The sequence below is a fragment of the Hylaeus anthracinus genome, unplaced genomic scaffold, assembly GCF_026225885.1.
Source record: "Hylaeus anthracinus isolate JK02 unplaced genomic scaffold, UHH_iyHylAnth1.0_haploid 4, whole genome shotgun sequence".
Lineage (NCBI taxonomy): Eukaryota > Metazoa > Arthropoda > Insecta > Hymenoptera > Colletidae > Hylaeus > Hylaeus anthracinus.
Window position 1 is genome coordinate 14,010,528 of NW_026535289.1, and position 11,448 is coordinate 14,021,975.

The window sequence follows — 11,448 nt, forward strand, 5'->3', positions numbered from 1 at the left end:
TTACAACTATAGCTGAATTACGTCTGGCTCGGGTCTGGTACTAATTAGTTTAAAATTCGAGTATTTCATATGCGTTCGGACGTTAGGAATCAATTTTGCATATTCGAGTGTCGTTAGTAGAATATTATTATATCGATATATTCGCTTAATTATACAATAAGAATATCGATGACGTATCTTACCGCGATCCCTTCGTGAGCCTGGTTTCTTTGAAAGTTCAACCGCGCTGCAACGATATTTTACAAAGTTAACGAAAAATTTACCCGCGTCGACCTGCATACCATCTGAATTAATATTTGCCAGGCGTGGTTTCCTCGTGGAACCGTATGATGAAATTCTGGGAGCGATATTACACTATTACAGCTACCACGCCGTTCCCGATCCTCGAGTTCGAAATGTCAATCAAATACGTTAACGATCAATAAAAAGCTCCAATCGTTATCAACATTAATAGCAGCGTTCGACGCCGACTAGCTTTCTCAGTTCTTCCGATAGTTGTCAGCGTTCCGTTTCGTTATCGGCGTAGCAGGAACAAACATCGGATCTCCGTTGTTAAACTTTGAATTATGAAACTATTGCATCATGTTACGCGATGCGTCCTTTCGTCGCCGATGATGACGATCGAAAACGGTGACGTTCAACGGGACGTTAAGATATTCGCTGGTTTCTGAAACCGTGTGGAATTAAGCGACGTGTCTGTGGATAATTTTTAATTGTATTAATTCGGACTGACCACAGAAACGTATGCGCGCGGTCGATCGCTGCATCGATTCATTGATAAGCGAGCTATCAATTGGATACACGAGACGCAATGGGACACGAGGGTGTCCCAAAAGTCGGGGAGGAGCCGGAAATGGGGGGTAGCTGAGACGATTCTGAACAACAATTTCCTTTGCAAAAATGTAGGATGGGGCTTCGTTAAGGAATCATATTAAGAGAAAACCCCGACCAATCAGAGCGCGCGTACACCGTTCGTGCGGCCGCCGGTAGGGAAGGCTACGCGCTAGGCGGCAGCGTCAGTGTCCTTCGATGCACGTCGAGTTACTTGTTCGCGTACAAGCGCGGCCGCCAGCGCGTAGCCTTCGCTACCGCGGCCGCTCCAACGGTCTACGCGCGCTCTGATTGGTCGGGGCCTTTCTCTTAATATCTCCTCAACGAAGCCCCACCCGACATTTTTGCAAAGGAAATTGTTGTTCAGAATCGTCTCAGCTACCCCCCATTTCCGGCTCCTCCCCGACTTTTCGGACACCCTGTATACTATTCGCGTATATCGGATATCGTCAATTGCACGCATCGACGATAACAAATTTAAGAAGAAATTTCTCTTCGCGCGCATCTCGAGGAATTATTTTTCTCGTTGGATGCTGAAAGTTAGTTTATTTGAATTAGATCTCTGCATTTGCGAAAGTATGCAACTCGCATAAATATCTGCAGTCTAACGACGAATACGCGTTATACTTTGGAAAAAAATGACAAAATATGGTGGAATCGAACGGAAGATAAACTCGGTAACGCGGACAGCCGCTAAACGCAGTTTCCACCGACGAGTTCTCCGCAGTCGTCTCTGGAATTCGCGTGCATCATGCGAAAAACGAAACACAACCGTGCCGTAAATACACAAGGCGTAATTTAATATCTGCATGGGCCATTATTAATTCTACAACGTGATACATTAAACGCCAGCGATATCAACCGACAAGGGGCGCGTTTTATTGCGTCGAATTATTCACTGCGACAAACAAAAATAAACACTACGAAATTTCGATTCGTCAGAAATTCCCGCTCTTTTCCAGTGTTTCGGAACTTTCAGGCGAGCCTCGTTGGCTTATTTTTCGTGTACCACGCGTGCAACTCGTGCAGAAACGGTTTGGTCAGTTTCCGTAATTCCTCCTGTCGTTCTAGGTCCGTTCCTGAAAAACCTATCTCATCGCAGATTGGTTGCCATCGTCTGTCCTTATCGAACCTCGATTTATCATCGTCCCCCGCACACTGATCCCGTTTCAAATCACGACGAACCGATGGCGGACGTGCTGCAAAGCGAATCGAGCTCGTTAGAAGCGGTTAGAAGTTTCTAACTTAAAACGATAATTTAACACTAGGTGAACGCTAAACGCTAGGTTCGCGGAGGCACGTAGCGCTCTATATCTTTTCTTTGCTTTTTTATGTTTACTTTTTGAGAACTTATTCGGTGGATTTATTGTCGAAGCGGTTGGCGAGTAATGTAAATGGTTACCGTAATTTTCATTGTGAAAAGAATGGATGAATATGTTACAGTGTTCTGCGAATGTAGCGTTAAGATTCATGTACATACGACGTTTTCCCACGGGACAGACGCATTCGTCAACGGATGGACCAGTGTCTGTCGTGGCTTTTTCTTCGGTCCTGAGAACCACCTCGAAGGCGTCTGCTCGATCCAAAGTGTCCTTCATGCTGGTGTCCTCTGGATTCTGTGCAAATTCGACATCGTCATGCTCGATTTCATATGGAACATTGATTGCACAAGCAAAGCATTGATTAACGTTACCCTTGCCCGATCGTTCAGGTGGAAAGATTAAAAAAAAAAAAAAATAAGACCAACCTCCACATAACATCGAAGGTAACCCGGACCACTACGCTACCTCATCCGAACATAGAACTTTTCGCTCTTTTCGAATCCGAGATCAAAAATACGAGTTTTATTTGAAACAATAAAGTTTATCTTTAAATGACCTTGAACGTGACCCTCCAAGGTCAAAGGCAAGGTCAGGAGGTACCACCACGAATTCAACCCTTTCGAGGTATTTCTCTACGGAATCAAATTCAGTCTACTTCTGTAACAAATCTCCGTCAAACCACAAGCTCTACATCGAAAAATCTACGAACGTCCACGACTCGAGCTATTATTATTTCAATTAATAATCGTACGTTCCAAAAATCACTTTTAAATCACACGTGTCGCCCTAGCGACGCCACTCGAGCGTCCCTCGCCACCCTCGTTCCATTTCTTTTCTATAAATGTAGAATTTCCTTTCTATGTTCATAATACGACAGTTCGGAGGTCAGAGGTTCCGCTACATAACGCTACGTGAATCATTATGGGCGGCGAGTGCCTGACGCGTTATTCGCACTTCACGACTGTTACGCATATCTCCCAAGCCGTAATAGCACAGCCTTGATGCGTATCCAATGCAAAATGCACGTGACGCGATATGCATACAATAACGCGGTAGCATCAACGAGGACGACAAATACCGCTCTCACGCGTATATCATTTTTTTCCGTTCACGGGAAAACACGAAATCATTACCTCGTCGACGACGTGAAAAGGATCAGACCGGCGCTCAAGTTTTCTTCGTTGATTTCGCGGTGTGCGCTAGGCAATAAATGTCTCGTCTGCGGAGTGCAAACACGACGCACTGTTTCGAGATAGCATACATCAAGATCATAGACGTCGGCCGTGGAAAATTAATCGCAATGCGTATCGAGAATTAAAGAGATACGAAACGAGCAAGCACCCTGCTGTTTTCCAGACAGCGTACGTCAAGAATCTCGCGGAAAATTAACTCAATTGCATAACGGAAGTTAACGAAACGCCGATAAGGGAGTTCCTTCGATGCGTTTGGATTATGTAATAAATCAGGAGTATAAAAGTCAGTATAAAATCGTTTCATCTTTAAATTCGCAGAATTATTTTGTCGATACCGCGTCTTTCTTCTACCAGGCGTCGATTCCATAATTGGAAGAGTAATGAGCGTTCATCTTTCGCGGTAGTGGAGCTTTCGACCTTGATCCATATCGCACAGCGTGCGAGTCGAACAACAAACTGTGATTTTTATGGCGCGAACGACTCGCGAACGGATAAAAAAAAGTTGCGTTCGACGATTTCATTGCATCGTTACGCCGACCTCAGGGACCTACGTTCATGTAATATTCCGGATATTTAATTTCACAGACCGCAGCTCTCACGCAACATTGCGACGGACATTTTAATTGCCGCGCATTCGTCTATCGTTCCAGGGGACGTTAGAAATATAATCATCACCTTTATTCGGGTAATTTACCTAATTTTTCATGAATTCATAGGTGACTTTGTATCAGGGTGGTCCTTGTTTCAATTAATTTTGTTGGCGCAGAGAAAGGAAAGAAGGAATTTCTCTAGGTCCAGTAAGGCTATATATTAGGTTGTCCCGAAAGTTTCTTTCGTTTTATTAATAATTAATACGTACACAATATTTCATGTTTTATGTTACATTACTGAATCGTGTACGATTCATTTCGCTTCATTACTGTTACAGCATCAATGAACTTGGATTGTCTATTTATAGAAACACTGCCACAGAAAATAATTGAATGCGACTCACGAAAGAAACTTGGAACAACCTAATGTACAGGGTGTCCCAAAACTCGGGGAGGAGTCGGAAATGGGGGATAGCTGAGACGATTCTGAACAACAATTTCCTTTGCAAAAATGTTGAATGGGGCTTCGTTGAGGAGATATTAAGAGAAAACCCCGACCAATCAGAGCGCGAGTACGCCGGTTGAGCGTAGGCTACGCGCTAGGCGGCCGCGCTCATTCGCTACCACGGCCGCTCCAACGACATACGCGCGCTCTGATTGGTCGGGGTTTTCTGTTAATATCTCCTCAACGAAGCCTCGGACAACATTTTTGCAAAGGAAATTGTTGTTCAGAATCGTCTCAGCTACCCCCCATTTCTGACTCTGACTCTGACTCCTCCCCGACTTTTGGGACACCCTGTATATTGGCCTATATATAAATGTAAACCAAACCGAGGACACGTGAGAAACGCCCAAACGTACTTCTAGTGTCAACACACAGGAAGTGGCACCATAATTTTTAACAAGGGCACAAGCTATCCAAGAATTTCTTATTACGATTCCAAAGATCATTTGAAACAAGAACCACCATAACGTACGTTGTCCGAGCAAACTACGCCAATTTTTGTGCATTTATTTCCAGGATTTCCCTTCTCACGGAATACCTTCATCCGATGTATGGCGCCAGGTATATATTTCCTAGGATGATTCAAACGAAGCCTTTCACTGATTTTCCCTTCCTGTTCACTGGATTCTCTCAGTTTCTCGAACTTGTAATCGTCGATGTTTCCTACGGGCGAGCCTCGTGGTTTCGCGGTTTTGTCCTTCCACCAGAATGGCGGTTTCAGGAGACCGCATTCTTCGTCCTCCTTTCTGAAAATATTATTCTGTTTCTAATCGCGGTACGCGGCGCGACGTGGTGCATGCTTACTTGGTCGTTTCCTCTTTTCTAGGGCATTCCACGGCGATGACACGACGCTTTTGGAAGTCCTTCAGGCGCATCTTACGAATATAATCCAGCTCGTACTGCGGCGAACGGGGGAAGATGGATAACACAGCTGCGAATTTGGAGAACTTTAGACGAGTTTTCTAAGTACGTAATCGCAGTCTATAGCTACAGTCAATATCGCGAGCACTTCGAGAAACGGTCATAAAATCATAAAAGGATATTCCTTCGAAGCTTATGTGCTCTTATAAAAAAATTGTCGTGGCACCTCTCGTCGTCACCGCTAGAGGGTCGCTGCAAGTACCGCGTCTTTCTCACAAGTAAGCCATAGCTCACAAGTAACATAGCCTATTCGTCTATCAGCCATTCCCTGTCACCTATTAGGTAGCTTTTTACCGACCGATAGTTTCAAATTTTCAAATTTACGTCGATTGCTATCATTTTCGAATACCTATATCGGCAGACCCAACGGTACACTCCGCGTGAAAATTCTAATATCTCCATTTCTATAATTTTAATTACAGAACGATTGACTCGTCTAAAAATAAAATATCTATACATTTTTTAAGGTTCGACAAAATCCTCTCTCTGACGTCTGGCAACGGCGTGTATAGTAATCGACGATCGCCAATCAAACAAATTTTTCCAACGTCTCGTCGAAATTGGGTTACAAATCACTCGTGACTCATTAGCGAATTAGTGTCGTCCGCCGGAATCATTTCGACGTAGATTGATTCTTGGACGTTCTATTATTCGTACGGTCGATATTCGATTGGTCGAAATTGCCAGCGTGGTATGTGCCCCTCCATTACGTTCAATGGGGGACAATTAATATTCCAGACGGCTCCTCGAACGAAGAAGAATGTTCGTACCGCGTTGGCCAGGACCAGCGACCCCCGATCTTGGGAACGTAAAGAATTCGTTCTGAAGTACTCGGCTCGGATCTAAGTCTAAATCTAGGATAAATGTCTGCTCTATGCAACGTCTAGACGCGCATAAATAGGGCCTCAGCCTCCTTTCGAGGTAAGCTTCGGAAATCAGCGGTTCGCTGCGTAGGAAGAAGTAAAGATTAGGTTGAGTAAAGATTATACGAATATAAATGTTAGAAACGTGTCAAGAGTTTAACTCGGTTAGAAGATTAAAAATGACGTTAACGTTAGCGTATAGTTAAACGGGATCCCGGGACGTACGGTTGCGTCGATCACGTTTCCACTGGGGCATCATGCTCAGCGTTTGGTAAATCAATCCGTCGTCTTGGCCGCAGGGGGCTACGTAGCCCCCCTTCTCCTTTTCAATCCATCGGTTTAAAGTACGCGAGTCCAGCTCTTGTATCGGCGCTACTGGGTCGCCTGCAACAATTACATCAACTTTCGCCTAATTCGATCGCCTTAACTCGATTGCGTCGACGATCTTAAATGGCATCTACCGAGGGGGGATCGAGTGGACGCAGTAGACAGAACGTTTGATCGCGGAGTTTCTCGCCCGTACGCGAATCGAGTCGGACAGCGTGTCGTAGCTGTCACGGCGGCATTCAAAGATCGCGTTTAATCGATAGAGAAGTCTTTCGTTTCAGCACGTCGAGCGCCGTGGTAATTTTTCTGAAGATTCTTTACGGGCATAACGTTCTGTAATAATTCAAAATTACGTCGTCTAAGATTTGTCGCGGTATTTGTTGTTACAACATCGGAATCGGGAGCCTGTAGATTGAATTTAAAAAGTAATGACAACAATGAAGATGACAAGAGCAAAGATGTTATTTAAAAAGAATAGGTACACGACGAGTGCAACGCTATAAAATAAACAACCTATATGGGTGAACATATCCGGGTGACGTTCCACAGAACGCAATTACACAACCGATCATTGAATCGAGAGCTTAAGCCACTCTTCCGATAAAATTAAATCATCATGCGGCCTGACGGATTCGGTGAACCTTTTAGAGCCAATTGTAGAATTAAAAATACAAGCTACGCAACCAAAGTCAATAACACAGAAGCACGATTTCCTGGTATGTCGTTCGAAATGTGTACAGAATCGCCATATGCGTTCCGGGAATACTTAATAAAAAGGTTACTTATCGAATATATTTGCCCGCGATAGAGGCTATTGGAAGATAAACGGAAGATAAACTAACTTAGAGTTCTTTTGATCGGTTTCAGCTGTTTAGCCACGTACTTATGGGTGGGGGACGGTTTTCCATGGTGAAAAATTCCATCCGTCAAATAGGACTGTGAAACGTCGGTTACGTAATAGTCAATCGGCGGCGGCTCTGGAAACTGAATTATCAATTAAATAATACCCCGTGAAATCGAAGCTACGTAAACGTATAATTATCACAGAAAAATTCGTTAAAACGATTTTATACTCCTGATATTAAAAATCCTTTTCGTTTTCAATCACGATATCTCAGTTGGGAATCTTACTTTTTGGAATCTCAAGATTTATAAATTATATTCAGGTTTATTTTTTTATAATACTTCGCTCGTAGAATTCATTTATTTAGTTTTCTAGCGAAAGGTGAAGGCTCCGTAAAACATACCATGAACATTTCTGCTTACGAAAATGTACCAATTCCTCTCGGAATAATATATTTCGAATCGATGTTTTGGCAGAATTGCTAAAAAATTGCAACGCCTCCGTTATCGCATACAAGGACATCTGATCGATGAATTCTGTATTTTTTAAATTTATTTCACGCTAGTTGCCAAAAGTTCGTCCCGAGTTAGGTAACGTAACGCGCGATCGCGACAACGTTCGAAGTCACGATGCGTCATCAGGACAAAGCAGTTTCCAAAGGTTATGGCGTCTCGCTTGAAATCCCGTTGCAACCAAATCGATCCATCCGCCAACGAATCTTTCGCAAACTTCACGAAAAAGGCGTAACCACGTTTACTGGAACGTTGCAGAAATTTTAAGTGACATACCGAACCAAAGTCCTCGCCGATCGTCCTTAATCGTTCGTCCCGCGTCTCTTACGCGTCGACTATAGCGATCCAGAGACCATGGAGCGCGGAAGTCGTTCGAAGAAGAAGCCTTCGAAAACGGAGAAGGCCAAGGGGTTAAATCAGGTTGAAACAGAGTGATGAATCGAATCTAAAAATGTTAGCTTCATAAATATTTTCACACTCCTGAAAATATTTATGAATTTTATTTTGGGACACCAAGAATTATCGACTATTCGTTTTTGATATCATTTGGTAGCTTTTGACGCTTGGATCACAAAAATGGAGGTTTTAATTCCAGGAATTAAACAAGTTAAAAAGTTACGCGTACGTAAAATTGAGTATTTACGGCGTATTTGATAGGTCGATCCGACGCCATGTTGGCTTTTGTCCATGCTCCGTTGATCGGTCAGGTAGAGAATGACATTAGAATGGTAAAACGTGTTACGAAAATACTGTCCGAGTAGGTTTGGTGCTCAACTTTAAATATGAATAACTCTTGAACCGTTGGATTCCTAACGCTAAAATTTCGATTTATGAATTCTAGGTACCAAAACTGATTAAATGGTAAAAAGAAAAGTCAATAAATTTGCGTGCTCCGAAGCAGAGTCGAAAAGTGCTCGCCTTTAGATAATTACAACTTTGAAGTCGTTGTATTCCTAACGCTAAAACTAAGATTTCTGAATTCTAGGTACCACTAACTACTAAACGATAAAAACAAAAGTCAATAAATTTGTGCGACCCAAAGTAAAGTAAATTCCGAAAGTGTTAATAAGATAATTGTACAGCGTGAAGATTCTTTTCTCCGCAAATTTTTCAAGAAACAATCCAAAACGACTGTTTCGAAAAGGTTCCAGAGGCACCATTGGTGCTAGGTAGCCGGAACGAGCCTCTGCCGGACGCCAAGGAGCAGTACCTCTTCTTCCTCGAGTTCCTGGTGGACCACGTGGTCAGCGATCGCCTGGCGAAGCTGAACCAGATGTTCTTCGTCCCCACGACGATCTGCATCGACTTCCTCAACTTCTCCGCGGACGAGACCGTCGAGATAACGCCGGTGGACCCTCTCTTCCAGCCTCAGGCGGGTGTCGCGGACGACGTGGAGTACTTTTACTCGGGACGGTCCGTGTTGTTCGCCATCGATCAGCGCACGGCCGTCAACAAGATCGTCGATTTCGTGGTGAAGCTCTGCGTCCAGAAGAAGATGCCCGACGGCGTGAAACCGGACGTCCTGATCGGCAAAGGCGAGCTGGACCTGACCAAGCACTTCGCCGCTCTCAGAAAGGAGATGCTTCAGTGCTGGAACAAAATGGCCCCTCCTCCAAAGTGCTTCGAGGGTGGGGTGCCTTTAATGTACAACGACGTCGAGGTGGGATGCGTGTGCATGTTCGTCAGGATCTCGGCGTTCGGTCAGACGATCGTCACGGAGTTCGAAGCTCCGCCGGACATGGACGTCTCTGCTTACATCTTCAAGGGCGACCAGGTGAACAACCGATCGCTCAGCTACAAATGTCGCGTGATCGATTCGAAGGATGCGGATATCGGAAGAGACTCGACCGAGGATGTGACGACCGGAGGGCCACCTTGCAGGGTCTGCGTGAAGGAGGAACATCCTTGTAGTCCTTGCGGACAACCCATAGGTGCCACGATTAAGCCTAACGCGGGTCCTAGGTAACTATGGGCCTTCGCAGGCCTTTGCGAGCTTGGAATAAGTTCGTGGAGGCTTGAGTCAGGTGGAGTCTGTCTCGGGACTGAAGTGGGACTTGTAGTTTGCGGTGTCGGGCGAGTATAATGTTTTTGATGGGGTTGAGTGGGAAGAATAGAGTTCGTATTGAATTTAATATGACTTCGAAGCTAGAGACTTTCAAGCTTCCGAATTATACAGAATTAAATAGGGGGATAGCTGAGACAATTCTGAATCATAGTTTCCTTTGCGAAAGTGTCGTACGGTGCTTCGTTTTCGTGTTATCAACGAAAAACCAACCGACCAATCGCAGGGCCCGCTCGGCCGCGAGAGGCTGGCCCGGTAGCTGGGCGGAGCGTCCTGGCGCTACTCGAGCGCTGCGATTGGTCCGTGGTTTTTCGTCGATAACTCGAAAACGGAGCACCGTACGAAATTTTTGCAAAGGAAATTGTGGCTCAGAATCGTCTCAGCTACCTACCCGTTTCCGGTTCTCACACTAATTCTGAGACACCCTGTGTAAACCTTCCAAATCTTACGCGAGACTCGGAAGCTACAGACTTTTCACTCTTCCGAGTCGCAATAACCCCCGAAACACGTCTCAACCTGACTCGAGTTTACCTCCTCCTGGCTGAAGACGTGAGCGTGTTCGAATCCTGTCACCAGCCCCCGGCCGATCACCGAAGCGGACGAGCGACCGATGCCCACGATTAGGTCGCATTCAAAGCCCGAAACCTGCGCCGACGTGCATAAAAGCGGTCTGATTCAATCCAGCCGCGGTTCGGCGCAGCCATGCGGGAAGGCGGTCGTCCTGAAGGTGTCGGGAGTCCTGGACACCGGGTCCGATAAAAAACCCACGGTCACGGTGGCGTCGGAAGCGGAGGCTGCCGGTCGGAACCCTTGCGACCCGGATCACGACGTTTTCGTGCTGAGGATCGGGAAGAAGGGCATCGTGGGTGCCGACGAGAAGTCCGACATACAATTGGAGATGAGGACCCCCAAAGGCGTCGAGAAAGGACCACCTATCAGGCACGAGACGCGGGAGATGCAGACTGACGAACGCAGGACCGGCAAGAAACGGAAGAGGAAGAAGAAATGAACGGGGATGGCTTTGTTTTTAAGGGCGGTTCGAAAGTGGTGCGAGGATCGAGGCGTTCTAGGTTAGATTAGGAACCTAGTGTTTCCATGAATTTCTATTGGCCACTTCGACGCCACTTTCGAATCGCCCTGTATACGAAATTCGACGAGCTGAATAAATTTATTTTGAAAGTAGCTTATCCTTTTGTAGCGCATAATTGTACATTTCTGTAATAAAAATCCGATATGTACAATGATCTTCTACTCGCGTACGTATCAAAGTGACTTATACGTGTATAAACGATACCGTTGTAGTCGAGGTTTGTAATCTGTGTTCACATTTGCCTCGAGTAGAGAAAGAGGTCCGAGGGAAAAGAAGCAGTCGGCTGAAGCGTATCAATCGGTTAGGATCATATTATACTGCGTGGTGGTACCACTCCGTTGATGGAGATTTTATGAAATCAATCAAACGGTTGGTTTTTTTTTTTTTT

The 11,448-nt window shown here is 45.1% G+C and overlaps 2 protein-coding genes across 2 annotated transcripts; one reads left to right on the forward strand and one right to left on the reverse strand.

Moving 5' to 3' along the window:
* Window positions 1-1,434: 1,434 nt before the first annotated feature.
* On the reverse strand, window positions 1,435-7,808 carry LOC128894846 (uncharacterized). The gene is made up of 7 exons (XM_054156858.1): window positions 7,800-7,808; window positions 7,395-7,536; window positions 6,451-6,609; window positions 5,246-5,372; window positions 4,980-5,187; window positions 2,312-2,447; window positions 1,435-2,030 (listed from the first exon to the last, which is right to left on the reverse strand). The coding sequence occupies exons 1-7, from the start codon at window positions 7,806-7,808 to the stop codon at window positions 1,807-1,809; spliced, it is 1,005 nt and encodes a 334-aa protein (XP_054012833.1). The 3' UTR covers window positions 1,435-1,806.
* Window positions 7,809-8,262: 454 nt separating this feature from the next.
* Window positions 8,263-11,442, forward strand: LOC128894847 (uncharacterized). The gene is made up of 3 exons (XM_054156859.1): window positions 8,263-8,328; window positions 9,053-9,870; window positions 10,547-11,442. Exons 1-3 carry the CDS (start codon window positions 8,263-8,265, stop codon window positions 10,977-10,979), a joined length of 1,317 nt encoding a protein of 438 aa, XP_054012834.1. The 3' UTR covers window positions 10,980-11,442.
* The last annotated feature ends 6 nt before the right edge of the window (window positions 11,443-11,448 follow it).

Coding starts and splice junctions, on each gene's coding strand:
- LOC128894847 (XM_054156859.1), top strand. CDS start 8,263: ATGGAGCGCGGAAGTCGTTCGAAGAAGAAGCCTTCGAAAACGGAGAAG. Junction 8,329..9,052: donor AGGCCAAGGGGTTAAATCAG/GTTGAAACAGAG, acceptor TGTTTCGAAAAG/GTTCCAGAGGCACCATTGGT. Junction 9,871..10,546: donor AAGCCTAACGCGGGTCCTAG/GTAACTATGGGC, acceptor TCCTGTCACCAG/CCCCCGGCCGATCACCGAAG.
- LOC128894846 (XM_054156858.1), bottom strand. Junction 5,188..5,245: donor AGAAAAGAGGAAACGACCAA/GTAAGCATGCAC, acceptor TAATATTTTCAG/AAAGGAGGACGAAGAATGCG. Junction 2,031..2,311: donor CTGTCCCGTGGGAAAACGTC/GTATGTACATGA, acceptor TTCGCTTTGCAG/CACGTCCGCCATCGGTTCGT.